The sequence below is a fragment of the Daldinia decipiens genome (genome assembly GCF_022478715.1).
Source record: "Daldinia decipiens strain CBS 113046 unplaced genomic scaffold F4813scaffold_15, whole genome shotgun sequence".
Taxonomy (NCBI): domain Eukaryota; kingdom Fungi; phylum Ascomycota; class Sordariomycetes; order Xylariales; family Hypoxylaceae; genus Daldinia; species Daldinia decipiens.
In genome coordinates, this window is record NW_026054558.1 from 414,087 (window position 1) to 442,013 (window position 27,927).

The 27,927-nt window shown below is 45.9% G+C and overlaps 14 protein-coding genes across 14 annotated transcripts; 6 read left to right on the top strand and 8 right to left on the bottom strand.

Annotated features, from left to right (window-relative positions):
• Nucleotides 1-48: 48 nt before the first annotated feature.
• On the top strand, nt 49-2,032 carry F4813DRAFT_64641 (uncharacterized protein). Its single transcript, XM_049248732.1, has 3 exons — nt 49-612; nt 663-1,158; nt 1,214-2,032. The coding sequence occupies exons 1-3, from the start codon at nt 153-155 to the stop codon at nt 1,695-1,697; spliced, it is 1,440 nt and encodes a 479-aa protein (XP_049099903.1). The 5' UTR covers nt 49-152; the 3' UTR covers nt 1,698-2,032.
• A 525-nt stretch (nt 2,033-2,557) lies between these two features.
• Nucleotides 2,558-3,815, bottom strand: F4813DRAFT_64600 (uncharacterized protein). The gene is made up of 6 exons (XM_049248731.1): nt 3,494-3,815; nt 3,386-3,442; nt 3,270-3,334; nt 3,049-3,205; nt 2,630-2,725; nt 2,558-2,564 (listed from the first exon to the last, which is right to left on the bottom strand). Exons 1-5 carry the CDS (start codon nt 3,699-3,701, stop codon nt 2,718-2,720), a joined length of 495 nt encoding a protein of 164 aa, XP_049099904.1. The 5' UTR covers nt 3,702-3,815; the 3' UTR covers nt 2,558-2,564; nt 2,630-2,717.
• A 645-nt stretch (nt 3,816-4,460) lies between these two features.
• Nucleotides 4,461-6,830, top strand: F4813DRAFT_358457 (cytochrome P450). The gene is made up of 10 exons (XM_049243241.1): nt 4,461-4,863; nt 4,932-5,060; nt 5,105-5,291; nt 5,341-5,406; nt 5,466-5,562; nt 5,612-5,723; nt 5,780-5,896; nt 5,952-6,120; nt 6,189-6,447; nt 6,508-6,830. The coding sequence occupies exons 1-10, from the start codon at nt 4,591-4,593 to the stop codon at nt 6,671-6,673; spliced, it is 1,575 nt and encodes a 524-aa protein (XP_049099905.1). The 5' UTR covers nt 4,461-4,590; the 3' UTR covers nt 6,674-6,830.
• Nucleotides 6,831-7,300: 470 nt separating this feature from the next.
• On the bottom strand, nt 7,301-8,465 carry F4813DRAFT_358462 (NAD(P)-binding protein). The gene is made up of 3 exons (XM_049243242.1): nt 7,981-8,465; nt 7,572-7,921; nt 7,301-7,504 (listed from the first exon to the last, which is right to left on the bottom strand). Exons 1-3 carry the CDS (start codon nt 8,417-8,419, stop codon nt 7,448-7,450), a joined length of 846 nt encoding a protein of 281 aa, XP_049099906.1. The 5' UTR covers nt 8,420-8,465; the 3' UTR covers nt 7,301-7,447.
• A 351-nt stretch (nt 8,466-8,816) lies between these two features.
• Nucleotides 8,817-10,435, top strand: F4813DRAFT_389206 (FAD-binding domain-containing protein; the record flags this gene model as incomplete). Its single annotated transcript, XM_049246793.1, has 3 exons — nt 8,817-9,330; nt 9,403-9,901; nt 9,955-10,435. The coding sequence occupies 3 exons, from the start codon at nt 8,817-8,819 to the stop codon at nt 10,433-10,435; spliced, it is 1,494 nt and encodes a 497-aa protein (XP_049099907.1).
• A 188-nt stretch (nt 10,436-10,623) lies between these two features.
• F4813DRAFT_64747 (ribonuclease M) lies at nt 10,624-12,323 on the bottom strand. Its single transcript, XM_049248733.1, has one exon. It carries the CDS (start codon nt 12,048-12,050, stop codon nt 10,812-10,814), a length of 1,239 nt encoding a protein of 412 aa, XP_049099908.1. The 5' UTR covers nt 12,051-12,323; the 3' UTR covers nt 10,624-10,811.
• Nucleotides 12,324-13,154: 831 nt separating this feature from the next.
• Nucleotides 13,155-13,504, bottom strand: F4813DRAFT_358467 (uncharacterized protein; the record flags this gene model as incomplete). The annotated part of the gene is made up of 1 exon (XM_049243243.1): nt 13,155-13,504. One exon carries the CDS (start codon nt 13,499-13,501, stop codon nt 13,196-13,198), a length of 306 nt encoding a protein of 101 aa, XP_049099909.1. The 3' UTR covers nt 13,155-13,195.
• A 454-nt stretch (nt 13,505-13,958) lies between these two features.
• F4813DRAFT_358469 (uncharacterized protein) lies at nt 13,959-14,873 on the bottom strand. Its single transcript, XM_049243244.1, has 3 exons — nt 14,777-14,873; nt 14,191-14,726; nt 13,959-14,134 (listed from the first exon to the last, which is right to left on the bottom strand). Exons 2-3 carry the CDS (start codon nt 14,507-14,509, stop codon nt 14,118-14,120), a joined length of 336 nt encoding a protein of 111 aa, XP_049099910.1. The 5' UTR covers nt 14,510-14,726; nt 14,777-14,873; the 3' UTR covers nt 13,959-14,117.
• Nucleotides 14,874-15,449: 576 nt separating this feature from the next.
• Nucleotides 15,450-17,211, top strand: F4813DRAFT_389209 (calcium-dependent phosphotriesterase; the record flags this gene model as incomplete). Its single annotated transcript, XM_049246794.1, has 8 exons — nt 15,450-15,725; nt 15,785-15,942; nt 16,002-16,192; nt 16,250-16,357; nt 16,416-16,625; nt 16,695-16,791; nt 16,845-16,924; nt 16,994-17,211. The coding sequence occupies 8 exons, from the start codon at nt 15,450-15,452 to the stop codon at nt 17,209-17,211; spliced, it is 1,338 nt and encodes a 445-aa protein (XP_049099911.1).
• A 53-nt stretch (nt 17,212-17,264) lies between these two features.
• F4813DRAFT_64776 (NAD(P)-binding protein) lies at nt 17,265-18,512 on the bottom strand. The gene has a single exon (XM_049248734.1). The coding sequence runs from the start codon at nt 18,296-18,298 to the stop codon at nt 17,318-17,320; it is 981 nt and encodes a 326-aa protein (XP_049099912.1). The 5' UTR covers nt 18,299-18,512; the 3' UTR covers nt 17,265-17,317.
• Nucleotides 18,513-18,965: 453 nt separating this feature from the next.
• Nucleotides 18,966-20,132, bottom strand: F4813DRAFT_389211 (uncharacterized protein; the record flags this gene model as incomplete). The annotated part of the gene is made up of 1 exon (XM_049246795.1): nt 18,966-20,132. The coding sequence occupies one exon, from the start codon at nt 20,130-20,132 to the stop codon at nt 18,966-18,968; it is 1,167 nt and encodes a 388-aa protein (XP_049099913.1).
• A 1,604-nt stretch (nt 20,133-21,736) lies between these two features.
• On the top strand, nt 21,737-23,538 carry F4813DRAFT_389212 (permease for cytosine/purines, uracil, thiamine, allantoin-domain-containing protein; the record flags this gene model as incomplete). The annotated part of the gene is made up of 3 exons (XM_049246796.1): nt 21,737-21,826; nt 21,883-22,272; nt 22,336-23,538. 3 exons carry the CDS (start codon nt 21,737-21,739, stop codon nt 23,536-23,538), a joined length of 1,683 nt encoding a protein of 560 aa, XP_049099914.1.
• Nucleotides 23,539-23,956: 418 nt separating this feature from the next.
• F4813DRAFT_64877 (uncharacterized protein) lies at nt 23,957-26,209 on the top strand. The gene is made up of 3 exons (XM_049248736.1): nt 23,957-25,809; nt 25,901-25,996; nt 26,065-26,209. Exons 1-3 carry the CDS (start codon nt 24,375-24,377, stop codon nt 26,088-26,090), a joined length of 1,557 nt encoding a protein of 518 aa, XP_049099915.1. The 5' UTR covers nt 23,957-24,374; the 3' UTR covers nt 26,091-26,209.
• F4813DRAFT_396097 (alpha/beta-hydrolase) lies at nt 25,942-27,926 on the bottom strand (the record flags this gene model as incomplete). The annotated part of the gene is made up of 6 exons (XM_049247786.1): nt 25,942-26,399; nt 26,456-26,592; nt 26,663-27,277; nt 27,321-27,436; nt 27,511-27,599; nt 27,708-27,926. The coding sequence occupies 6 exons, from the start codon at nt 27,924-27,926 to the stop codon at nt 26,340-26,342; spliced, it is 1,236 nt and encodes a 411-aa protein (XP_049099916.1). The 3' UTR covers nt 25,942-26,339.
• Nucleotide 27,927: the final 1 nt, after the last annotated feature.

Genomic DNA, 27,927 nt, shown 5'->3' on the forward strand with positions numbered 1-27,927 from the left:
TAGTAACCTTTATATGTTACATATTTTTTATATTTTTATATTTCTGCATATTACATGATCGAACATAAATACTTGTCGCACTCCCTCGTTGCCTCGCCGTTAATTTGGTCCAAACCCATCACTATTTTACGAAGACAGGCATATATATCAACATGGCAAGTTCAGATGGCCCGCAGATTTTTAAATCTTTAACAAGCGTCTCCGGAGTTTCGGTCTGGCAGCCTGGCAGCGCTGAATATGAGAAAGAGAATGGCTCATACTTCAGCGCTTTTGAGATCGAAGTTAAGCCCTCATATATTGTTAGTCCAAATAGTGCCGAACAAGTGCAGGGTTTGGTCCGAGCCCTCCGCCCGCATGTCCTTTCAGGAGACTGTCAAATAGCTATTCGAGGTGCTGGTCACACTCCATTTGCCGGCAGTGCGAATATCCAAGATGGTGTTACAATCGATATGCGAGACCTCAAAGGGGTTAAGTTGAGCGATGACCGGTCAGCGGTGGACATTAGTGCTGGAGAAACTTGGACCAATGTCTATACTGAACTGGAGAAGTATGGCTTGACAGTAGCTGGCGGCCGCGTTGGGCGCCTCGGTGTTGCCGGTTTCATATTGGGAGGTAATCGAACTCGAAACATGCGATTCTTATTCTTGCTAATTAGATTATAGGGGGATTGTCCATGTTCTCGGCGCGAACGGGGTTTTCATGCGACTCAGTCACCGAGTTCCAGGTGGTCCTCGCATCTGGTGAGACTGTTCGTGCAAGCATAGAAGAGAATAACGACCTTTGGCGAAGTTTGAAGGGTGGCTTGAACAATTTCGGAATTGTCACCTCCTTCAAGATGAAGACTTTTTCGTCGGGGGATATATGGGGCGGCTTAACGTATTACATGCCCGATACGTTCCCACAACTTCTCCAGAATGCCTGTGACTTCGCGCATGATGAATCAGATGAAGATACACATCTCATGTGCAGCATTGGCTACGGGTTTGGTCAACAAGCCGTGACTTGCGTCATGTATCACACGAAAGGGGAAGAAGATTCCCCTTCTCTGCGACGCTTTACAACCGTAGAGCCGCAAATAAAGCAACTGTGCACCATGCGAACGTCGACGCACCTCGGGTTTTGTGAAGAGCTGTCTAGCTTCTCAGGTGACGGATTACGGTGAGTTTATTAACGGGATATAATTTAACCGTACCTCTTACTTATATTTTGGCAGGCAATATTGGGTTTCGGTCACCATCAAGCCGGATGTTTCTCTGATGAAATCTTTCTACAATAAGTGGCAGGAAACACTCGTCAAGATTAAGGATGCCGAGGGGTTAACTTTTACTCTCGGGTTCCATCCTTTGACCAAGTCTCTACTGGAGAACTCAGCAAAGGCGGGTGGCAATGCGATGGCTATCCCATCCTCGGATGGACCATTATTTGTAGTGCTGATTAATCCGACCTGGAAGCTAGCAGAGGACGACAACCGTATATTTGTAGCGGTACAAGATTTCATAACCGAGCTGAGACGACTTGCAAGCGAGAAGGAATCCCTGCACCGGTATATTTTTACCAACTATGCTTATAAGGAAGATGATGTCCTTGCAGGATATGGCCCAGAAGGCTTCTCAAAGCTTAAGGAGGCCAGCGAAAAATATGACCCAGAAGGCGTATTTCAGCAGGGCACTCCTGGTGGGTTTAAGCTACGAAACTAGTGCTTCATGATGTATCGGCTGCTCTCTCTATATCCCTATGAATTCGATTACTGTTTATTGCACTGCCTTATATGGCCTATGTATAGGTTAGAAGGTATCTAAGGTAGCCAAGGTGGAAAATTCAGGCTATACTAGCTAGCTTTCAATCACCAAGTCTTTCCTTTTGCATTATCTCGTATTTTTCAGACTGCATTTTCAGCATCAACTCCTTGGGGTGGACGTCTTATAGTGCTTATAGTAGTAAGTACAGGCTAGGTGCCTAGCTGGTAGATATGCAGGCAATGTTGCTGTGGGTGAGGGGGATTCCAAAATCTACGATGTTTCCGATCCGATCTTCCTAATGAATTGCTCATAGTAGTGGTTTATTATTTACCTAACCTAAATCCTAAGGATACGAACAAAAACGATGAAAACAATGCATTGTTATTCGAAGAACCATGAAACAATATAATAATATCATTCGTATAACCACCTGACCTATATGACCCTTGCCAAGATGTTTCGGTGATCCGAGGTCCCAACAATATAACCACGAATCAAGTAGAAATACAGGACAGCATTAGTGTGGGAAGGATGGGTTATGCGGTCTCTCCATCGAGGTCAATTCGAGAGAAGTCGCTATATATATTCCTCGAGGTCCCGCCTGTGCTTCAAGGTCATTAGGATCTCCTTTCTGAGCGCTTGTCTGCAGCTGTATTGTAGATTCGCTAATTATTGTAAACTCGCCGGTGTTATTGTAGGATGGCTTGCTCTTTGTGAAGGATAAAAGTGATTGCATATTTTTATATATCCTCGTCTCGGTAAGCCTCACGTTCCAAATTTTGGCAAGTGACGGCATGCAAGCGACTGAGATCGATACATAGACTTCTGCTTGTCTATGTGTAAAGTTAGGTACCTGGTTACAGCTAAGAATGGTTACAATTCGTGCTTACATGCAGATGTATGTTTGTGCCCCCGCCCAAGATGCATCACCACCTCTTACAATGCTGATACGATAAGATACCGTCAATATGCTGGCAACTAAAGCACTTGAACAAAATTAGTACAGGTAGGAATATAAGGAGAGGAGCTCGCACAATAAGCCTGTAGCAAAGACACAGGCAAGAGCAAACTTCTTTCCGGTAGGCATCTGTAACTTATAAATAATTGGAAGTGGAAGGATAAATATAGTGATATCTGCGGCGATATTTATGCCAGCTTGTACCAATCCAGGGGTAGATAAATGATTGCAATTGGAGAGCACAGTAAGGTCCCACGCTTTACCATTGTGCGGCATACAATAGTTGAAGCATAGGGGAACTGAAATGACTCTTAGTTATTACCCCATTACACTGATATTCGTTCAACTTACCCGTTACAATATAGCTGCAGAAAAGGATAAACAGTATAACGTATATACTGATACGTAACCATTTTATCGGTCGAAAAGCTCGGTAATAAAGTAAAAGAATTGATGCTTTGGCGAAGAAGAGCATAGGTCCGTAAAATAGGCTAGTAACGAAGAGTTTCTACACTGGTCATTAGATATCCGCGTTCAATCCCAAGCGCTATTATAGAAATCCACTGGTGCACCTTGAGATAGGCCACATCAAGAAAGCTTATTGGTGTATCCCATGCATGCCTCGTGACATCTTTGACTGAAAATGCGACTTAGTTCGAGATCATGCCTTAGGGGATAGTTGACATACGGCTACAGGATATGCCTGTATAACCAGCAGCGAGCAGGAATGCCATGACAACAAATACTAAGCCTATTCAGCCTAAATATTATCACACGGGTTCTGAGGAACACATACCATCATCAAAGCCAACTCCACGTTTAGTCCGATGATAAACAGTGAGCCGCAAAATAACCAGGACGAGGGAAATTAGGCCTAAGGTGATCCCGACAGCCTGTACCGTAGAAATGAGAGAAGGTGGATTAACGAAGTTCGGCGGATCACCGTTTGGGTTTGCAGCTAGAGGAACTTGAGAAAGATCTATACCCGGTGGTAACGCATCCATGGTAAAGGAGGCAAGGTCTACCACTGTTTGCTACTAAGGAAAGGCACAAAAGAATGAGTAGCAAAAAGGGTGGACTTTTAGGGTAAAGTATTGATTTACTTAAAAATATTGATTTATGCAATAATATTTCGGTTTATTATTTTAAGCAAGCGCTTCGGCGTGTTCCCCGGTCTCCGCAAGATGTGTGCCCGATAGTGGTGGTGTCCTGCAGTTCTGTACTGATGCGTGATGCTTAGCTTCATCCTTCTCTGCGCCATTAATGAGGGGGCCAAGAGACTTGTTGATGCTCCAACACTATCCGTTGGCCGTCTTCTGCATATCGCGATCCAGAGGTGTGGAAGAAGATTGTGTGGCTTGGGGGCGAGACTACGAGATTCGCGCTGGTACCCGTCATCCATCCGGTCAGCCACCAGGTAATCATCTAACCTAGGTACCTACCTACCTTAGGTACCCAGGTGTTTATGGGAGATACATCTCATCTGGAATCCTAATAGACCTACACCACTATCACCGACTTCCACAATGGGGCTTTCCGAAACATGGTGTGACAGTAAGCTTATGAGCCGGAAGACTGGGAACGGCCCGAGGCCTAGACATGATGAGTGCATAATACAATGAGAGATGCTTAATATAGGACTAGTTTCACAAACAACCATTGGTTGGATTTTCGAACGAGACAACGAAGTTAGTTATCATACACCTAGTTGCCTAAGGTGCATGTTGGCTATTAGGTATATTCTCTTATCGAGCCATTAAAATAAAATCTGAAGTTATAATATATTCCTCTCTTAGTTCATAGTATATGGCATTCTATTGCAACCGAAAGTTTCATCAATAGTGAAAACTCTTTACACAGAATAGTATAGTAGTTACTAATTAGAACATCAGAATGGAGTTCCTCCTCTTTAGTCTTGTTAATGTATCATTTCCGGTGTTCATCTTTACACCTATCATATGCCTTACATCTGCAGTCGTTGCTCATGCTACTGTATCCCTGATCATCTCTTTTCTGCCGACAATTCAGAAGCTACCGTATCTGAAGCCCTCGAATCTACCGCGGATCATTTCCATGTCACGTTTGAAGAGCCAGCTGAAAGCCCTGTGGGAAGAATTTGTTTTCCCTATCACCGCAATCTCTGGAATCAGAGTTGCGTACGATCAGGTAATATTAACTTCACTATTCCGTACTCCTGTTAGATTTAAAGCTAATCCGTATCTATCATTTGGTAGATGAAAGGAAACTCCCTCCGATTCTATACTCCCGAGAGCTGGATGACCTTGGTTTCTTCTCCTGAGCTTATCGATGATATAAAGAACGCAACCAACGATCAGCTGTCTCTACACGCCGCGGCCAAAAAGGTGCGCTATTAATAAATTGCCAATGCTCTTGTTGACAATCGCAGATTCTCATGCCGGAATATACCATGAATGGGTTCAACTGGCATGACCAGAGAGGGATTGAAGGCATTGGATTTGTCCGGACTCTGCGCACTTTGTTAACTAGTCATTTGCCTCAATTGACCCCCGGTGTCCGAGTTATTGTTGATAGGACTTTCGCTCAGGAACTTGGGCGAGAGGGGAGTATAAACGGTACCTTCTTAATCCTCACTGTATCCATGCCGAGCTAATAATCCTAAAGTGCTGGCTTTATCAAAGAAGGTTGTTACCAAAATTAGCGCATATGCATTCTTCGGCTTGGATTATGGTAACTATATCATTCGCAATAAGCTAACCTAGCCATTTATCGTTGACTAATTAAAACAGCGGAAAATACAGAGTTTATCGATGCCGCGTATTACTACAACGAAGATGTGCTCTACGGCTCCGAACTCCTCCGCCTCACGCCTAACTTCCTTGTTCCGTAAGATTAGCATTCGAAGCTCACGGTATATTAGCTAATAATGTTCTAGATTGGTTGGAATATTTATTCCTTTGTTTCTCAAGCGACAACGAACGTTCTTCTACGGCTTGGTGGCTATTATCGAGGAGAGGATGAATAATCCCAACCCTCAAAAGAAATATGCAAGTAGCATGGACTAAATACTCAGTATATTCGCCTCTAACTTTGTTGGACATAGAACGATGTTATACAGTGGATTATTGACACATCGCCAAAATCCAAGCCCTGGACACCTGGGAGGATGGCCTTCGAAGTCATGGCAATTTGGTTCGGCTCCGTGCAAGGTTTAGCAACTGTAGGTGCACCAGTGGAAAGTATAGATATGCCACTAACTAAACGTCGGGACCTAGACTTTAACATTTGCTATCTACAGCTTGTGTGAACATCCTGAGTATATCGACCCGCTTCGTGAAGAAATGGAAAGTCCCGCTGGCAGCAAATTCTTCATAGAAGGGGAAGGCCTTCCGTTGATGGATAGCTTTTTAAAGGAGTGCTCACGGTGGACTCCAGTTGAATCCGGTTGGTATTCCACTTTACTCGACTCTTATATTGCTTGCAAGCTGTAGATAATACTGATATTTCCAAAGTAACTGGACGCAGATGCACTTTGAAGGGGTTCACATTTTCAGATGGCACACACGTCCCAAAGGGAGAATGGGTAGGCATTCCAGTAGGTCCTATGCTACAAGATGCATCAAAGTATCCTCAGCCTGAAGTCTTCGATGGATTCCGCTTCGCAAGCCCAAAACTTACGGGGAGAGAGCATTCGAGACAACCAGAGGGGCCATCAAACTTCACTGACGTGTCCGAAACATGGCATGTATGGGGCACTGGCAAGCTAACTTGGTACGTTAAGGAACTCTACATGGTTATATTCAGTTTTGTGTTACTGACGTTTTTACTTAGCCCGGGGCGTTTCTTTGTCTCATATGTCATGAAACATGTAATATACCATATCCTAGATGTATATGACCCGGAGATGGTCGAAAAGAACCGCAAGTATACAATCAATTGGAGGACCTTAACATTGCCGGCCCCGGGTGTGAAAGCCAATTTCAAGGCCAGAGAGTAGTAACTTAAGTGTACTACAGTACCAGTTAGAGAGTACAAGAAGTACGGAGGCTTTATTATGGGCTTTGCTATGAGCCTCGGTGGTAGTTTGTTTCGTTTATTATGATAAATGACACTTGATAGCTTGTCGAAGGCTACTACACACAATAAAAAATAAAAAGAATTTATTTATCTTGCCTGGAGAAGAAGAAAGAAGCGATCGAGATTGAAATCGAGTTACACATATCATGATTATTCTTTTAGTGAAGCCTTATGTCGGGTTCGAAGATATTATTTCATGTCATACTAGAAGGATTATCCCAAGGCTACTGTAACGAATTGAACGTAAGACCTGCATGCATATCAACGGATATAACATCCTGCTTCTTGCTTAACTAGGTACCTAAGGTAACATAAGATGTCTCTCAAATCCTTTAGGACTATTGCGAGTTGGAGCATGCAGGTTGGTACTACAGGAGATAAGGAGGTAGCATGAATAAAGGGAGTGGGTGACACAAAGCCTTATAATGAGGTAGGCTACCTAGGCAAGGAGGTAGGTAGGTAGCATTAGGTACGTTTGTTTGTCGTACAATTAGGATCAATGGGATGAGGGGTGCTTACGTTGAGGCCAGGCTAGAACCAAACACAGTTGGGTTAAATATATGAATTGACAATAAAGAAGTCCTGATATGTAACATTTTACAGTCACATTCTATTTGTCCTCTTGCATAAGCCCCCAAATATAAGCTCTTAACACTGACTGTAGTCTGAATATACTACAATTATTCGCGTCATCCTATTTGTTCTGTTTCGCCAACACATCTAAACCGGTTTTAATCTGCACGCCACTGTCCTATTAAAAAGTAAGCGGGGATTAACTGCAAGTGAAGCGTACATCACAAATTGAAAGCTTTACCTACCATAAGGAATGTTGGAAGATACGACGTGCCAAATTTGACTGCCCCTGCACTCGCTCCGTACCAGAACTTCCCCGTTCTACCCTTGATGATCTCGGATACAACACGCTTGGCATAATCCATAGCATCCATTCTAGGCGCACCTTCCTGGCCACGAGCCCTATCGCAGATAGTTGATTCGATTGGTGCATATAGAGACTTATCTGGCAGCTTCCAATCGTCAAAGTGAGTTTGTCCCATGGTTTTGAGAGCACCCGTCACGACGGAGAGAACTTTTACATGGAACGGAGCAAGTTCAAGTCTCAAAGTTTCTGCCATGATTTCTTCGGACCGTTTGGACGCGGCAAATGTACCTAGAAAATACCTAAGCACACAGGTAGCTATTAAGTAAACACAGTAGAAAAGAACAGACCTTGATAGGGCACGTTGAGGTATCCTGATAATGATGTGATAAAAACAACAGTCCCTTTGGACTTGATCAAGAAAGGCGCAAAAGCCTGAGTCACTGCCAGCGGTCCCCAGACATTGGTATCGTACAGTGCTTTTCCGGCTTCAATGTCTTCATCTAGCAATGGCATGAAGTGATTGCGAGCAGCACAGTTGACAAGATACGTTAGAGTCCCGCCGGTTTCCTTGCTTACACTGTCTGTGGCAGCTTGGATATCTGTGGCTTTGGTAATATCAAGCTGAATCAGCTTGACGTTTGGCAGACTTTCGACATTGGACATAGTTCCTAAGTTGCGAGAAGATGCAAAGACTTGGTAACCTTCCTTCTGGAAAGTCATCGCCATAGCAGCACCGGCTCCTCCATTGCTGCAGCCAGTGATCAAAACGGATCCTTTGAATGACATGTTAGAAAAGGGGGTTGTTGGTATATGCAAAGCTTAGGATAAAAGTAGACAGATTTCGGGTAGAGGTTCAGCAGATATATGAGCGTAAAATCGAATTTACTTAAAATAACAAGATTTAATCTAAATCTTACAAGCATAAACCAGTACTAAAATCTTAAATAAAAAATTTAAATAATTTATATTTATAATAATAATAATGATGATAGTAATAATAATAAAAATAATAATGAAAATTAAACCAACCTTTTTGTTTTATTGTAAAAATATATTTTAGGCACATTTAAATCAACAAATAATTTTAACCCGTAACATATCACTGACGTTCACTGAGCTGAACATCTGCTTTTGGCCCTTACTTATATGCTTAATATAATAGTAAAACTACAACTCCTTAGACATGTCTCTTTCATCGGCCTCCTTACTCACGCTATGCTTTCTCACTCCTTTCGTTTTTTCAACGTCAATTGAATGGAATTCAAATCTAGCATGCCAAATATTAGCATCAAAGATAAATAACAGAGTATTCTTTCCGGGGGGCGCAGAATATAATGCCTCCGTTTTTTCTTATGCTTATGTCCAGCAGCAGATTCTGAAGCCCTCTTGCATCGTCAAGCCCTCGGATTCTGCTGAGGTAGCCACAACGTTAAAAGCGCTACGAAGGTCACCGGCGACTCAATTTGCTATCAGAAGCGGGGGCCATGGCACGAATGGAGGATTCTCGAACATCGACAGCGGTGTCACAGTGGATATGACTTCAATACATGGTGTTGATATCCTTGAAGATGGTATTACTGCTTCAATCGGCACCGGAGCCTTGTGGGGAGATGTATACGCCGTCCTGGATACCCACAATCGTTCGCTAAATGGAGGCAGGGCTTCTGGGGTCGGTATCGGCGGCTTTCTTTCGGGAGGTATATATCGTGATTTCATATCAGACTATGGCTGAAAAAGTTAGTTACTGATTTCTCAAATTGGGATTCTAGGTGGAATTGGGTTTTTTGCACTTCAATATGGCTTTGGATGCGATGCTGTAGTGAACATGGAAGTCGTTCTATCAAGCGGTGATATCATTAACGCCAATGCGACATCGAATCCGGCGTTGTTCAAAGCGTTGAAAGGTGGTCAGAATAACTTCGGAGTTGTCACACGATGGGATATTACGACAATTTCTAAAGGTGAATTTTGGGGCGGCAGTATCGTCTATCCCAATTCAACAACTGCCAAACAGCTAGAAGCTTTTACACATTGGAAGACTCCCGAGAACTTCGATCCCTCGTCTTCGGTAGAGCAGAGTCATGTATACATTGAACCTCTCCAAACATTTCTTGTCTCGAACAGCATCTTCTACACGAAGCCCCGAGAATTCCCATTGAATTTAAAGAATTATACCGATATTCAACCTCAGATCTCCAGTACACTTCGTATTTCCAATGCCACGGACTTCTCATATGAAGTGCAATCATTTAGTACTCCGAACCAGAGGTAAGCATTTTCGCACGGTTATTACAACTACTACAGCCCTAATAAGGTGATAGCTCGATCTATGCTACGACGACTTTTAGAATGTGCCCGACAATTATCAAGAAGGTGCATGCTATTTGGAAAGCATATGCTGAGAAACTACCACACAATGCGACTATCACATCATCTCTTACTTTGCAATCTATCCCACCTCCAGCTACAGACCCGACTAAGCTAAACAGCTTGGGCTTTGATCCAGCATCAACTCCTCAAAAAGATCTGGTCTTAGTTCTGATATCTAACTTCTGGGAAAATCCTGAAGCCGGTGCACAGGTACGAGGTTCTGCTGCCGACTTCATTAACGACGTGGACCGTATTGCGGAGGAAGAGGGTGTTGCTCACAAATTTAGATACATGAATTATGCAGATGCAGATTTTCAGCAACCATTACACACTACTGGCCAATTGGACGATCTGAGGAAAGTGGCGCTGGAGTATGATGCAATTGGAATGTTTCAACGACAAGTAACGGGAGGATGGAAACTGTATCCATGAGCAGCGGCAATATGACAGTTGGAGCTATGAATCCTCTATACATTGTGCGGTAAGAAGCAATTATATACATGACAAGAGAAAGGATATATAGCCCCGGCTAACAGTAAGCTTGCTTCATAGGCAAAGGGTGTCTTTTAGGACACTAGAGTAAAGATAATACATAGAGTAAAGATCGACTTGGTCCTCAATAACAAGCATCGTCAATTCATATATTACCTCGTACCATGACTCGTTACTCATATCTGGCTCTAAATGTAATTTGTGTAGGGCTCATGCTGGGCTCATTTCATTGGTAAGCACTATTTTAAGAATATATATACATCTTCGCTCAGAGGAAGGTCATGTTGGAATAGTATTCACGTCTAGTACGCGTTTATCAGATGCTTTTCCATTGTATCTGCAACGTTGTCACATGCGATCCCTTCTCAGAATACACAGCACCCTGTGTAGAGCCGCTGGGGACCGAATCGGCATACCAGTCATTGCCACCGGAATTCGCCAGATTTGTTCCATCCGCAGCGAAGACGTCAGCGTCAGCACTGCTGATGCCAGAGGCGCAAGTCAGAGAGCCACCTGACGCGGAGCAATAGCCCTTGCTGGACTTGAGTGTAAAGCCGCTTCCGGAAGAAGCGGCTGTAAATGTCGCACAGGTTCCTGTCGTGTACCAGGTGCCACTCCCGATGATACACCCTTTTGTAGAGCCACTGACTACGGCGTTTAGATACCCCTTTCCTGAGAATGACCCTGTTGGCGTTGGCGAGGATCCACCCGATGTTGTGCTCGTTGGTTTGGAAGTAGTCGTGGTCGTCGATCCACCCCCGTTACCCCCGCTCTTGGGGAGATACTTGACACCCGTGCTGGGACAGCCCCCATCGTCGCTGTTGTCCGGACTCGCCGGTACGAACTCGCCATTGGCAACTGAACCCCTCACGTTAAAGTAGTAATAAACCTGCTCGATGGCGCTCCCGCTGCAGCCAACGTAGACGGTTTCGCCGTTGTGGTTCTTAGATAGCGCGGCCTGGATGTCAGAGAGCTTGTAGGTCTTGCTTGAGCTTGGCGTGATACCCGCGTCCGCGAGGAACTTATACGTCGTTAGGGTCTTGAATAGGCTAACTGTCGTGTTGAAGTAGTAGGAGACTTCGTCGGTAGCTTTGTAGTTGGTGAAGCAGCTCGGGTTCAGCGTTGAGACACACGTGCCATGTTTTCCCCATTCGTGCTCCCAGAATGTCTCCCCTGTGCCGTCATTCGGCAGCCAGTACGTCTCCATGTAACTAAGGAGATCGCTATTACCAGCCGCCGTTAGGATATCTGATATGTTTGTATAGGCACGCTTGCTGTCGCATGTGGCGTCGTACGTGCCATCGCAGTGATCCGGCCAGAGACCATGAATAGTCCAAGAATCATCAGGCCCAACTGCAGGGTCCGTATCCCAGAATTGAGTCTGCAACAGCGACCCTCCTGGGTAGTTGAAGCAACAGGTATCGGCGACTTTGGTGTCGTTATGGCATGACAACTCCAGCGTACCGGTACATTGTTTGAGAGTACCGCCCAGGACTGGCTGAGCTAGGCACAGCACAGCCAAGGACCCGGCACCGAACATGCGAGTAGATAACATATTGTCGCGACCTATGATGCCTCCATTTCCAGTCGGTGCTAGGCGGTCATTACCTCCTTTTTAAGCTTTTCATCGCCGTCCGGCGCTTAGGTCAGGGGAAGACGCTCTCGTTATCATGCGCGCTCTTCTCCACAGATCAGCGTTACATCGCAACGCTATAAGCTAAGACCTTCTTATTCAGGCGAAAAGCGATCGGTCTGCGCACTAGCGCCCATCGAATCATGTGTTAGAGATAGCCATCATGCTCTCTGTTCCTCGGTCCGTAAACATCTCAATTACCCATCTTGTTCAATCAAAAGCCTAATAAGGCGTTTCATTAAGATTACTTTAAGTGGACAGTTAATAGCTTCGATATCGTTAGTCTCACAGCTTACTTACTGGACTAGGAAGCTGTCGGGTTGGATTAATTGTATGGGTACGTCGCCGAAACAGGTTTTAGAGCGATGAATTGCTTGTGACATGGGCAGCATGGGATACATCCTAAGATTGACAGTCTTAGGTCAGAGGTTTACATATCCTATGAGCTACGTTTTGAGGTGGATTGGAGCATAATTTATCCAAAAACTACCAAATAAATCTGAAGCTAACTTATAACTTTAAATCTATGAGGGATGTAATTCCAAAGCCGTCTTGTAAGGTATTTAGACCGTAAAGTTCCAGGGGTTAGATAGGTGAGTTATCTCCATGTGAAATGTGAAATAGGAATGAATTATTCGTCATACGGCGAGCAATCGAGTAGAACCACGCTTCTACAACGAGATTTCATTACATACCTACCTAGGTAGTTGAAGTATATCTATTTTTGCGAACCTGCAAAACAGAAATCCCTATTATCTCATTGCTTGTCTTGCGGTATGTCATGTCATAATCTTCCCAAGGGCAAAGTTGCTTATAAAAGCAAGAGATAAAAGAGTACTAACTAAAATTAAATATCAATATACTTTAGGTAGAGATATTATAATCACATTTTGATACTGTTGTATTTTTCTATTTTCTATTATTCAGATCTCTATCTTTTTACACCCCCGGTACCATCCCCACTGAGCTTACAGCTATGGAGGTTCCCGAGAGTATTATGCTAAAATTAAGTATCTACTGAATTATAATTTTACTGATAATATCATTGGGAATGAAACTGCCTTTCATTACCTCCCCGGAGAAAAGGTAGCCGCAATCGGTATCCTATCAACCCCCATACCCAAGAGAAGCTCGGCGAAGACCATACTAGCTTTATCAAGGTCTAACGTTTTAGTCTCGATAGCACGTTTGATGCCATCGCATAAGAGCTTCCACTCTCCGTCTGTTCCAGGTTTGATACATTTGCACCTCTCTGTATGCTCAAAGCCAGTAGGCTTCAGTTCAGCGCTCAGCTGGACGGCACATCCTGTGTCAGGATTACGAACTGTAGGTCCCTGGTTACGGGCGGAGAAACCGGATTGCTGGTCGGACATGTTGAATATTTATGTTTCGGTTACTGTAGGGTAACTCACTTTTTCTTCTTGGGATAAAGAGCTTGATAGCTACCTAGGTAGAATGAATGATTGTGGGGATTTTAGTTGTATATATATTTGCTAGCCCCATTGTTTGAACTCGCACAACTGAGTTGTGAAGGAACAAGAAGATGTCAAACTTGAATTTTCAAACAAAGCCTATATCAGATTGTTGCTAACGTTAAACTATGGGTTTGTGTGTGAAATTTGCTGGCTTTTCTTTGTGTTGTGGACAAATGTCTGAAATTGTTCGTAATATGAGACACAAGAGCGACTCAAATTAGAAACCATAGGATTACATTCGGCGTAACCATCATTTACTCAACCTATTACAATCTTATCCATAGGAGACACCTAAGGTATAACCTCTTCTCGTATACAAAAGTAGTAGTTAGATGACGTGTGAATGTAAGGATCGCTTTCAGTGAGCATTGATTCGTCAAGACTATTTAGTCTACAAACTTGGACCAGTGATGCCACTCAACCTGATTGCTCCTCTTTCACTTTGATAAACAGCTTCATGAGATCCATCTGATATGTCTTTCGGTAGAGAGACATGGCCGTGTCGAGGTTGCGCTTAGCAATATAACACCACTTCCCAAAAGTGAGATAAAAGAAACAAAGCAAGGACATCGATGGTTAGAACTTACTGCGCAAACGATGTCGGAGATGACTTGAATCTTTATAGCTGAAACTTCCAGCGTTGGCTCGGAGAGGGCTGGACCCATGCACGGCCCCGCAAACTCGGTCCCCGACTCGAAAGGACCTGGACTCGAACACGGTGGCGCCGATTGCTACGATAACACCAGCAAAATCGCAGCCGTCGATGGCTCCCGGGCAGCTGGCGACTATACTGTCGTTTCTTGTTTCGGGGTGGTTGGGGGAGAAGATAGCCTGATATAGTTTATAAGCCGATCCGCATCCCGATCCGTCGATGCATCGGGAACAGTATCCGATTATGTGTGACATAAACGGTACTCATCTTAAAGAGCCATCCATCTTTTACGTCTACTATTACACCCTTACCGACATTGTGACTTTTATCACAAGGCTCTCCTCTCAACAATGGTCACTGGGGCGGTGGAAGACCCAGAGCTGCCCAAGATTCGGCCCCCGAACTCGTCGGGGGGTGAACAGTGGTAGTTCGACGGCATGTCAGAGGATGGCATATAATTGGTTCACCTGCCTCACGAATCTTAACTCCGTCAAAGCGATGCTCGGGCCTTACACTCTTACCTATCTACCTAGGTAGGTTAGGTAGTTTGAAAATATGAAAAGATGGAAACCGATTCATTTCGTTGAAACAGTATGAAAAAGATTAGGTTAGGTACTGTGGAATGATGTAAAGATTATTCTACCTCGCTTCCAAACCGCTTCCAATTAGGTCAAATGTTATAGGTATATACAGTTACCTATGCCTTGTTCCTTCCCACAGTACCTTCCCACAGTACCTTCCCACAGTACCTTAGTAGTACCTAACCTAACCCAAGTTTACGCTAGATTAGGTACATAGCGGCATAACATCCTTTGTACAAGTAGACCAATCAACTACTTTTCTCGCTTCCCCGCTCCGATCTCCGCGTCGTATCTCCGCGTCGTATCCCAAACTACCGGAACCGGGGTCCCCGTCTACATACTTAGTTTTAAACCTTTCCCGGACGAACCTTGCTATTTCGAAGACTTATATTTAACAGAAGTAGTTAAGTCAAGTGGAGCAGATGCCGATAATACCTTGACATAAGCGGTGAGAAATTAATGAGGTCAGTTCCCCGCATAACCAACCTCGCCAATTGAAGCAATCAGGCGTTCCGGGAGTTAACCTAGGTATATCGTTAGCCAATAACTTAGCTAGGCCCGTACCGTTCCCGGAACTGCATGTAACCTTTGGGAGGGATTGGGGGCATACAAAATGACAGGTCCCGTGCCGACAACAACTTCCCAAGACTCATCACACAGGAATGCGGAAGCAGCATACGGTGTGAGTTTTCACAGCATGACATCTCTCTCAGCGGCGCTAGTTCTTCTAGCAGTAGGAGTTCTCGTTCAAGCTTATAGTGGCTCTTCGGCATTCGACTACGAACGACTATCGAAACGTGAGGTCCCAGGACAGGCTCAGGTCATTGACTGGAAATCATTCAATGTTCTGCCAACCGTTTCTCCCCCATCAGTAGCTAATGCTACCACGGTAAACTCTACCATGTCTTCCTACATCGCTTCAGAGCCTGAGAAGCTAATTTATAACAGTTTTTCTTCATACCGCCGGGACATGATTTAGAGTCACTGAAGGAAAAGCCCTTCCATATTTATGACGATGAATTCTACGATGTAATTGGGCCTAATCCTACGTTGACACTCATCGCCAACGCAGGAACCAATCCCATATTTCACGAGGCCCCCGTCTGGTATGTTTGTAGGAAGCATATAAGTTTGCACAAATATGTCTTAACACGTTCGACGCTAGGTATCCGCCTACAGATGAGATGTTCTTTGTGCAAAATGCTGGAGCTGCAGCCGCGGGCACAGGCCTAAACAAATCTAATATCATCCTTAAAATCGCGCTTTCAGAAGCGGCGACCGTATCGAATATTCGTAACGCAACGGGATCTGTTAACGTCCAGACTGTTGACGTACCCGCCATCATCAACTCGAATGGTATGACCAATTAGTCTCAACCCTAGGTTACCGTGTTAGCTTACGAGCCTACTTTAGGCGGAACCAACTATAAGGGCGAAATTGTATTTGCCGCGGAGGGCCAAGGAGACGACGCTACGTCGCAGCTGGTCGTGATGAATCCGAGAGAACCGTATAATACAACTAGTAAGTACAAAAGACTCTAGTTAATCGGTGAAAGGAACCAACTAATATTCGCAATAAGTACTACTCAATAATTACTTCGGACGCCAGTTCAATTCCCTGAATGATGCCGCGGTCAACCCTCGCAATAAGGAACTGTATTTCAGCGATAGTCTCTACGGATATCTACAGAATTTCCGACCCGCGCCAGGACTCCGGACTCAAATATATAGATATAACCCCGAGACTGGCGCAGTCGCTGCAGTCGCAGATGGGTTCGGTGTTAATAACGGTAAGATGCATTATATGAGGCTTTTATATGTATTGAGCATTCATATTCTAATACGTGTCTGCTCCCTAGGATTAACATTCTCTCCCAACGGCTCGCATGCGTACGTCACTGATACTGGGGCCAATAAGGCTGTATTAGGTTGGAATTTTAGTGAGCCTGCCAGCATGTACGCAATAACGGCCGATAAACAGAATTGAACAGCAGCTAATACGTTCCTAGTTATCGTTTCGACGTCCAGGAAGATGGGACTTGGGACAACCGTAGGCTCTTTGCGTACGCCGACACCGGTGTTCCAGACGGTACGTTATTATGAATCGCTTACCCCCCTGAGAGGTCCCAAGGCTAATGAAGTACACTCAATCGCGTAGGTATTCACTGCGATAGTAATGGCAATGTCTACTCTGGTTGCGGCGATGGCGTGCAGGTGTGGAACCCATCAGGAAAGCTCATCGGAAAGATCTTCCTCGGCAAGACAGCCGCGAACTTCAACTTCGCCGGTGATGGGCGAATGGTCATTCTCGCAGAGGAGGATCTATATTATGCTACTCTTGGGGCTTCAGGGGGCGGATACATTGAAGATGTTTGATCCTAGCGTAATATATTATACGTTTGGTCAATTTTACATCATGCTAAAACCTGCAAGACTAACATAGTGATCAAAATTTTGTGGCATTTGGAATTACAGGTGAGTATTACGACTTAAGAGAATCGATATACTGCTTGACAAGTGTTTCCGCGCTCTCGTCCTTAGTCAGCCCAAGCTTCAGCGGCGTAGTTGTGTCGAGCTCCGGCGCCCAGCTTCGCAATATCCGTTCGAGGTCTGGATCAGTCTCCTCCTTGAGGTACTTCAACTTGTCCTCCCCTCCGTACTTGGCAAGCGCATCCATCAGTTCCTGTATCGAGACCGAGATCCCGGGGACATTAATATGGCGGATGTGCTTCGGTAGCTTCGAGCTATCCATGTTCAACACCCTGATAAGGTTTTCCTGTAGAGTTCCCGGGGAAGTAAGAAACGATTTGAACGATCGGTCTTCCAGCGGAATGACGCTCTCCTCGCCCTTCATCGGCTCCCGGATCATGCCGGATAGGAACGACGATGCGGCGCTGGTAGGCCGGCCCGGCCGCACCGAGACCGTCGGGAACCGCAGGCTGAAGGCGTCGATAAAGCCCCGCCGATGCATGTCGTTGATGAAGACCTCCATCATCAACTTGTGCGCGCCATACGTGCCCTCGGGCGTCGGCGTGACACTATCCGAGATAGGCCCGTCCGGCAGCGGCTGTCCGTACACGGCCTGGGAGCTGGAGTAAATCACGCGAACACCGGGGTACTTTGCCCGTAGCGCTAGCAACAAGTCCCTTACGCTGTTCACATTGATGCGCAGCGAGAGATCCCAGTCAGCTTCCGACCCGGCCGACATGATGCCGTGGAAGATGAATATAGCGGAGAGCGGGGCAGCGGCATCTAGCAGGGACGCTACGAACGCCGGGTCGCAGATGTCGCCTTTGAGCGCCGTCGCGTTCTGCGGGTATTCGACCCCGGGGGGGACGACCGGCTCGACTAGGTCCGTCAGGATCACCCGGTACCCCGGGTCGTTGAGCAGACGGGCCACGAGCAGGGGGCCGATGAAACCGCCGGCGCCGGTGACGATGATGTTCTTGGGGATCGGCGGCATGGTTATGGTTAGGCGGGATTGCTTTGCTTAGTGTTGGTATTAATAGAATCAATTAGTTGATTAATTAAGATAGGGACGAGTAGATTGGCAGGGGGGGCATTGGGATTGTTTCTTAAGCTACCGGGTCAAGACCCTCGGTATAAGTGGGTGTGGATATCGGGGGAAATAGTTCCTGGCATTTGTTAGAAAGCGAGGAGAGAGACTGCGGGGTCAAGCTACGGTACGGTGGAGGTTGAGGAGTGCATACGATCTTGGTCCACTTTCGGCTTCTTAGAATGCGGAGTGCATCTCCTGTGAACCCTGTACCGTATGTCGTACGTCACTCCTAGGAGTAAGAGTGACTTCAAAGCCGTTGTTTGCTAACTGGGTAGCTAGTTATAATAAGTAGTTATAACAAGGCTTTAAACATTATGTAGGTATGTTTAAATCCCAATTACTCAGAAATACTACGGAGTCGAAATTTTAACATAAAATTACCTGGGAATAAATCACATGAGCTTAAGGCTGTTTTAGTTACCCCTTTTTTAAATTATATTTTTTATAGTTAGCAACTACTTTACACTCCTAGATACCTACCTACGTAGGTAAGTATCTAACTACCTAGTACTAATACATATTACATTAATATTTTCAAGGGGAAGCTGCAATTAGCTCACCATCAGCCAGACTACTTGGCCGGGTTAGAGGAAGCATCCTGGACGGCGTCCTGGGTCTCAGCATCTTCCTCGGGACTCGGAACGTATTCAATGTTCTGGAATTGGTCCTGGTCTGGTATACCCTCAAGAGAATCACCTTCTATCAACTCATCCTCCTCTACGTCTTCGCCCGGTTCCACATCTTTCTCAGCGGGTGGGTCGTTTTGGGACTCGTTCAGTACCGGTGGGACTACATGTGGCTCGTTAAGGAAGACTCTCTTCTTATACATAGATTTTGTGCCGGGAGACCAATGCACCTGTATACCAAGCTTAGCCAGGCGCTTAAGCCCCGCGAATAACTTTGCTGTCAAGCGACGTCGTTCCTCGGTAGTAGGATACATTCTTTTGACAATTCCAAACCTATTGTTCTCGTAGTAAGCCTGTTTCTTCGGGCTATATTTCAAGGTCTGTACTCTACCCAAAAAACTGAGAAGAGTTTTACTGAGAGTAGTGATCACTATCAATTGGAATCGTCGAGCTCGCCCGGCGAAGTAGGCGCTATTCGTGTAGACGTGTTCGTCAACAAGCTTTCGCCTGTGGGGGAAAACCTCTTTTTCTACCGATGTTAGCAATTGGGTTAGAGTCCCTAGCTCAGAATTGTCAAGGTTCCATTCTGCACTTCTACTGTCAATCTTTCCTATACATTGGTAGTGGGCGTTTAAAGGGGACTTGTCTCCGAAATGGAAGGATCCATGCCATACAGTCTTTTTCGAGTCGCAGGTAAACTTTGATGCAGATAGTCTGGCTATCAAATATCGCTCTCCATCCGAGCAAACATGAGAGGGATGTGCAGCGAAGGACCCAGGCCCACCACCTGCGAGGTAAGTAAGACCACATGAATTGCAGTCATAATATGGACTACCGTTATTGATGGCCTTTAGTAGATCAATATGAGGCAGCTTTCTCTCTTTGTCTGGGTGTAAACCATCTATATACCCCAATCTATCAATATCAAGTGTATGGGCAAGTTGAAATTGCGGTTCAACCGCATAAATCCCATCAGGACGGAATAGGTCAGTTGCATTCTTTGGGATTGTACCGTCGGAGGCTACGTTGACACTATGCAGACATATCTTACAAGTCATGAGCATGTGCTTCTCACAGTACAATCGTGACTCGTCGATATCCTTAGGGCTCATTGTAATTTTCAATGAAGCGCGTCTTTGGTAAATTGCTAAGCAAAGCTGATTGTGGGATGTTTTCGCGGTTCTACGAGATATGAAGATGGGATTAATTAGAATGCTTGGTTGATGCAGAAGAAATTATTTTTCACAAGGGAATCCATCAAGAATATATCCTCGTTTCAAATAGTGATATAGAGCAGATGTAACGGAACACGGTGGTTGTATCAAGAACAATATGGTCGTTTTTAATCGATTTAATTGTTGCCAATCTAAATATCTGTTTCGAATATAACAATAACAAAGTGTATAATCCCTACAACCAGACAAATTAAGTTGCTATATCTTAGGATGGTCGCAAGGTATGCCTTTTCTCTACCATATATACCTATAGATAGATTACTTACGCCAGGGCATCTGAAGGCATCTAGGGTTCTTGCCATAAGGCTGTGTAAGGTATTATAGCCTTGTAATTGCATTAACTACTTCTCACTTATAACCCGACTATCGAGTCATAGACTAGTTAGTTACTGGAAGTTAAACATAGAACAAAGAGTTTAACCGAGTTTTTTTTTCTCACAGCTTGCACATATCCTTCCTAGGTTAGTGGTTTACCGAGTGTATAGGTAATGACTAAGATACATGTATAAAGGTTTGTATCCGACAATGCTGAAGCTGGTGGGGCTGTTGCGCGTGCGTGGCGATTGGACGATAAAAAGAGCTGGGAAAGCCAAGAAAGCTAGGCGGAGATTTTAGAAAGAATTGCTCGATGAGATGAGATAATTTGCAGATAGCAGATAGCAGTAGCGTCATGATCAGCGGGGCACATGGGGTTTCAGCGGGGCTAATGATCCATTCTGCCATTGCAGACCAGGGGGGACCCTTAAGCCCCGGCTACCGCTAAACCTGAAACGACCATATCAAATACGATCGAATATCCAACCAACGCCATTCCAGCTGTCGTTGGCCAATTAGCTGCTTATCTTCAGCTGGCTTATCTCTATTGGCGGCGACACCGAAGTAAATGGATTCGGTATTTAGGAATGTACATACCTAGCCGGATAGCCACATGCACACGGTTAGGTACGATACCTCTAGGTACTAATAAGATGAGCACTTGAGGGTTTTGTACATGGTGTGGGGGAGTCTTAGGTCCTGGTCTGGAGATATGTATGTACTATGTCAGATATCGTAAGTATTGTAGGGATCAATCGCCTACCTAAGGTAATCGTGATGGCTTGGCGGGTGTAGTACTTATTACTCTTCTTCCCTTTTCAATCTCGTTTATCCTGGAAGCGAATATATATCCGCCTCTACTTCCTACGTCGAAGTTGAAGTTGAAGTTGAAGTTGGGGTTAATATCGCATACTCAAGGTTCAAGAACCTAGAGTTTCGACGTATAACTAGTGCTTAATACTACAACTTAATACAACACGGAAAAACCCAATCATTCTATTGCTTTGCTTAGGTACCTAGGTAGGCACCCGTTCCGGCTGGGTTTGCGCGTCATACATGTGAGAAATCGATACACGTGCGTTTAGTTACCATTACTCGACAATTACCTAAACGCACCAGAACCCCTTCGACCATTTAATCTAGGGTCTATTGGAGTGGTCGCCGCGATGGCTAGGCTTCATACTTCGAGGATTAATAGTTGGATGGACAAGGCCGCTGTAGATCACGAAGATGGTCTCACAGTCGCCCAGTTGATGGTAAGGCTGAAAAAGTAGCCGGTCGAAACAATCGCAGCACTAACCAACCCAATCAGTTAACAAATGATGATCTTAAGCCTGTTGAGCCCGCGCGTCGCCAATGGGGAGCGTGGAATTTTGTTGGCTTTTGGGTTGCCGATTCCTTCAACATCAACACGTGGATGATTAGCTCGTCCATGATCGTGGGCGGACTCTCGTGGTGGCAGTCCTGGCTCTGCGTATGGATTGGATACGCAATCGCTGGATGCTTTATCTGCATGACCGGTCGCATCGGAGCCATGTACCATATCGGTTTCCCGGTTGTGAGCCGATCGAGTTTCGGAATATGGGGCTGCCTCTGGCCCGTATTTAATCGTGCTGCCATGGCGTGTATTTGGTACGGTGTGCAGTCGTATATTGGTGGGCATTGCGTATATCTCATGATTCGATCCATCTGGCTCAGTTGGGTAAGTCTGACTGGATTGCTGTGCTCGTATTAAAGGAGAAGTTGAATTGCTAACACCTTTTAGGACCGCAAAACTATCCCGAACTCGTTCTCCGAGGACTCGGGAACCACAACCGCTGATTATGTCTCCTTTTTCCTCTTCTGGCTTTTGTCGCTACCGGCAATTTGGTTCCCCGTGCATCAAATTCGACATCTTTTCACCGTCAAGGCTTACTTCGTTCCTTGTGCCGGCATCGCTTTCTTGATATGGGCACTTGTTCGCGCTGGAGGCCCGGGCCCTATTGTCCGACAACGAGCAACGATAGAGGGTAGCGACCTTGCATGGGAGTTTATTAAGGGTGTTATGAGTTCGATTGCCAACTTTGCAACACTCATTGTAAACGACCCTGACTTCTCTCGTTTCTCCACTAAGCCTCGTGATGCTCTTTGGTCGCAGCTTTTAACCGTCCCTATCGGCTTTGCCATCACCTCCTTGATCGGCATATTGGTCTCATCTAGCTCAGTCATCATTTACCCCGGGAGCCAGCCGATCTGGGACCCCCTTGACCTACTGGAGAGATTTATCGACGATGGTAGTTCCGGTCAACGTTTTGGCGTCTTCGTCATCTCTTTCGCTTTTGCCCTGGCTCAGTTGGGCACAAATATCGCAGCGAATTCGGTTTCAGCGGGGACTGATATGACGGCACTACTTCCGCGGTTCATCAACATTCGCCGTGGTGGCTATATCTGTGCTGTTGTTGGCTTAGCCATGTGCCCCTACAACTTGCTCACATCGAGTAATCAGTTCACGACCTATCTTTCGTCTTATTCCGTCTTTCTTAGCTCAATAGCGGGCGTCATGTGTAGCGATTACTACCTGGTCCGAAGAGGCTATCTCGAAATCAAAGAGCTTTACGACGCTCGTAAGACAGGGCCGTACTACTTTACTTATGGCTTTCATTGGAGAGCTTACGCGGCATATATCAGTGGTATTCTCATCAACGTGGTTGGATTTGCCGGGGCGGTGAATGGCGGCAACGTTCCTATGGGAGCAACTTACATCTATAATTTCAACTTCTTCTGTGGATTCATTATTTCTGGGGTGATGTACTGGGCTTTATGCAAGCTGTTCCCCGTACCAGCCTGCAGCGATACATGGATGGAAGTGGGTGATCAGATTGATGAGGTCAGACTTGCCTACGACCATAATAGTAGTCAGCAAGAAGAGTTTGATGAAGAGGCAGATATTGATAACAAGTACGGCAAGAATCATCAAAAAAATGTATGATAAGGTTATTGGGGAGGGTTATGAAATGAAGCTCTGATTTTGGACATAAAAGGGTTTGGTAGTTTGCAATACCACAGCGGTCATCTGCCGCTTCAGGGGAAATAAATTATTTACCCCTCTGGAAAAGTTTGCACATAATACTTTAGACTTCACGTCCGTCGGAGCCATAGGTACCTTTGAGATGATTCACACGGTTCCAGGTTTCCTGTACTTGAGGTTAGTAATTACATTAGGTACCTAGGTAGGTATGTATCTGTGCAGATGTGCAGGTGATTAGCGAAGTCATTTATGCTTTGGAGGAAAATGACTACTAAGTGCATATTATGCACGGATCGCATACGGCCGTTCCCCTTTCAAGACACTTGGACCAATCGCAGTCATTTGCACTCGTCTGCACTCGTCTGCACTTAGGCAGGTACAGTGCTGCCTCACCTTCCAGCTAACTACCGGTACCTTAACTACCTAACCTAGGTACAATACCTAACGTTCCTAACCTAGCAGCTGCCTAGACACCTAACCTAGGTACCTACCTCTGCAGTAGCAACCCCCAATTCTGCCTGGAAGCTGGAAGCTGGAAGGAAGTGATGAAGGTGCAAACAACTTAAAAACAGAGCGGTTTCATTTCTAAATTCATTCCCGTTCTTCCTGTCTTTCTCAAATATCAACTCGGGAATGAAATTCAAGCAAGTCATCTCACATACTTGTTTAGTTGCTCTACCCCTCTCGCCTGCCCAATTACCACCAGTACCTATCGACCATTAATTCATCCCGCCCCCAATCTCCTAATCCCCCCCAATCCGTCAACACTACGACATCACCACCATAGGTTTCAGACTATGGAGGTTGACAATATGAGTCCCTTCTTAGATATTCCCCTTGAAGTGCTTCTCCAGATATCTTCCTACCTTACAACCTCAGATTATGGAAATCTTCGCCATGTCTGTCGGCGACTGGAGGTGTCTCTCCTCCAGTCATTCACCCATGAGTTCTTCACCAAGAGGCAGTTCATGATTAGCGAGTTCAGCCTTGGCGCCCTCGTAGACATCTCTAAGTCTAGATTCGCGCCTAGCCTGTCCCATCTAATCATCAGCATCGAGCGTCCGCCTATACCGCCTAGTCTACCAGTTCATATGCAGGTCTTTTCCGATCTTGAACAAGCACTGCGGTATAATAAGATGCGTGAAGAACACATGAGCCATCAAGCCTTAATCACCACAGGTCGAGACCTCCAACTTCTCACTGAAGCTCTTTGCAATCTACCCAACCTCGAAACAATCGGACTACGTGACTTCAACTCTTCTGGCCGATATCGCGATGAAACAGACAATACCTGGCACGCTTACGGGGCCCCAACATTCTTCCGGGAGACAAACTTTCCTCTTGATCAACCACGGTTCGGCGGCCGCCATCTTGACTCTAGCTTGGTAGAATCACGTATACAATACGTTTCCTACGTGTTCTTGATGATGCTCCGAGCCCTAGGCAAGGCTAAAGAGACACATAGCCCTACTCAGCTAGAGGTAATCCTTAGAAATTGTCATCTCCCGAGTCTGGCATTCAACGTGCCTCGTTATCTTGAATCGACGATTACGCCCTTCCTCAAAGACCTCCAGACGCTCTTCCTAGACCTGGGCCCTGCGTCATTTTCTACCTTGGTTATCAATAACGGGGGAAACTATCAGGGCTATCTTGGCCTCACTCTAGTGACATTCCTGTCCAAAACGACATCTTTAAAACATCTGAGATTGAATTTCCGGAGCTGCGCTAAAGATGAAACCAGGGACCTTCTTCTGTGGTTGATTCGTACGCCTGAGTCCTCGGGCGGCTCAAAACACCAAGGGGTTGAAGTCAATAAGATGCAAGAAAAACTACCACGGATACCGCAGACCCCTGCATTTCAGCATCTGAAGGAGCTTGAAATTGGAATGATAACTATCGAGCCATCACTCCTTCTCAACATTTACAAGAGGTTTAAGCCAAGCCTACGCATAATCTCTCTGCACAAGGTCACCTTCTCTATTGAATCGCAGAATCAGGTCGCGGACAGGGTCAACCTCTGGGCTTCATTCTTCGGGCAGATGGCGAAACTCAAATTCAACCTCTCTGACATACGACTCTCCTTCTTAAAACAGATACATTCCATGCCCGGGTATTCGATAGAATTCTTCTTAAAACAGATACATTCCATGCCCGGGTATTCGATAGAATTCAAAGATAAGAACAAAAATTCAAGTGCTCCAAACTACGGTACAACATGGACAGGCAACGACTGTATGTTATTATCCCTTATGCTTCGAGTGTCCATAGGACTGCCTACGGGAATACTAAAAAAGCAAACAATGGCTAACTATAAATTTCATAGTCGAACGTTCTTCGGGAGAATTGATTGACTCGATGTTTATCAACTGGCCTCCTGACCAGGATATGCAAGAGGACAGCTATACTTCACCATCCGAAGGTATGTATTAGTATCACCAATCCACTAAACATCGTAGGCATTGGCATTTTGCTAATTTCAAAGGACAGATGACGATGATATTGATGATGAGTAGAGCTCTTTCGATAGTATCGACAATTTCTAGAGGAGTCTGAGACAGTGGGGTATCTAATATGGACTTTAAGATATTTTCTTTGCTCTAGTTTGCGATGCCTTGTCTGTGCGTTTGGACTCGTGGAAGCAATCCCTGGATCACGGAATGGAGAAACTGGACGTGATGGCATCTTTGCTTAATTGAGCTCTCTGTGTCTCTATATAGACAATAAAATTCCCCGTAGGATGCTAAAGCGACATGTATCCGACTCTAAACGCTCTTGTCAAAAAAGTCAAGGATTTTCGCATATGTTGCCTGCGCGGTATACTCCTATTCATAGTTAACACCAATTCGGTGACATTTCATAGTGGAAAGTGGATTCTTACCAAGTTTAGGCCATGGCCAGCACCGGGGACAACAAAAGCTTCGAAAGAACTTGTGTTGGTGAAGGATTTCCCAGTCTGTTCAGGGATGCTAGGCTCGGACACGTAACAGTTGCCTCCGCAGAATGCACCGTCGCGCTCTACAATAGACAGTTAGCTTTTCAACTCCATCATGATCGAGCAGACTCGGTTAATAAGGGATCATCTCACCTCCCGTGATAACAAGAACAGGCCCCGTAAAGCTATTGTTCGTAGCCGTCAGGCTACCAATAGTCAACAGCTCACCAACGGCGGTCGGCGCACTCGTCGCATAGGTTGCTTCTAGGATCTCCGGGTCGAAGTTATCCGGGGCGAAGAAATTAGACTGCACGGCCGAGACGTCGCCGCACGTAATGTATCCGGGCCCGTAGCCAGCCCCCGCCAGCACGAAGTTGCCCCCGAACAGGAAGTTCGCCACATACGTGCCCAGCCCCTGGCTGAACCCCGTCAGCGCGATGGCATCGGAGATGCGGTCGTCGGGGTGGGCGGCCGTGAGGCCGTAGGTCTGGGCGGAGCCGTAGCTGTGGCCGACGTGCACGACGCGCTGGTAGCGGGCGCTGATGCCGCGGATGCCGCCGCGGCGGAGCTTCGTGGTTAGCGCGTACAGGGCGGCCAGCTCGAGGCCGGACTGGATTTCGGCGACGGCGTCGCCGCGGGTGGATCGTCCGATGCCCGGGCGGTCGAAGAAGAACACGCTGTAGTTGCGCGCTAGGGCCGCGTTCGCGTAGCTGTAGTTGGAGGCGTGGAGGGGGAAGTCCCAGTATGTACGGTCGAAGGCGGCGCCGTCTGGGGGGTGGGGAGGTGGGAGGGTTAGTATATATATAGATACCTAGGTAGGTAGATGAATAGATTGGCTTGGGTTTGGGTTTGGAAGCTTTTGTCTGCTGGGGAGAATCTAGTATGGTTTTCTGGGAAGAAAGGTCTAGGTTAGGGGGTTGTTGCTTACTGCGAAGTGTTAGTCAGATACTACGGATGAGGAGGGTTCAGGGGTGGGTTTCTACGTATATTGGTATACATACCGAGTGAGAATCTGCAGTGCGCGGCCCGGACCCGCGTCAGGCTCGCAGTAGGTTGCGGCGATGGAGTAGTTTCCTGTCACGGTTCGGTACTAATAAGGGGTAGTTAGTTAGAGGGTTGCCCCTTTCACTCATACTTGTGACAGGAACGTGTGGTGTCTAGACGAGGGTGATGTTGAAGAGATAGAGTCGACGCTCACCTTGGTTTCGCTTAGTATCTCGTCGGCGTAGTTCACACCCGCCTGACCAGAGTTCAAGACGAAGTTCGTCACCTCGATATCGTTACTAGGCGCCTTAAGCGTGAAGTCCATATTCTGCGCGGAGAGCGAGAGCGGGATCATCAGGTTCTTGCAGTTGCGCGCCGAAACCACGGCCGCGAGGCTCGCGAGAAGGAGACTGGATATAGTTGCTGGGGCCATT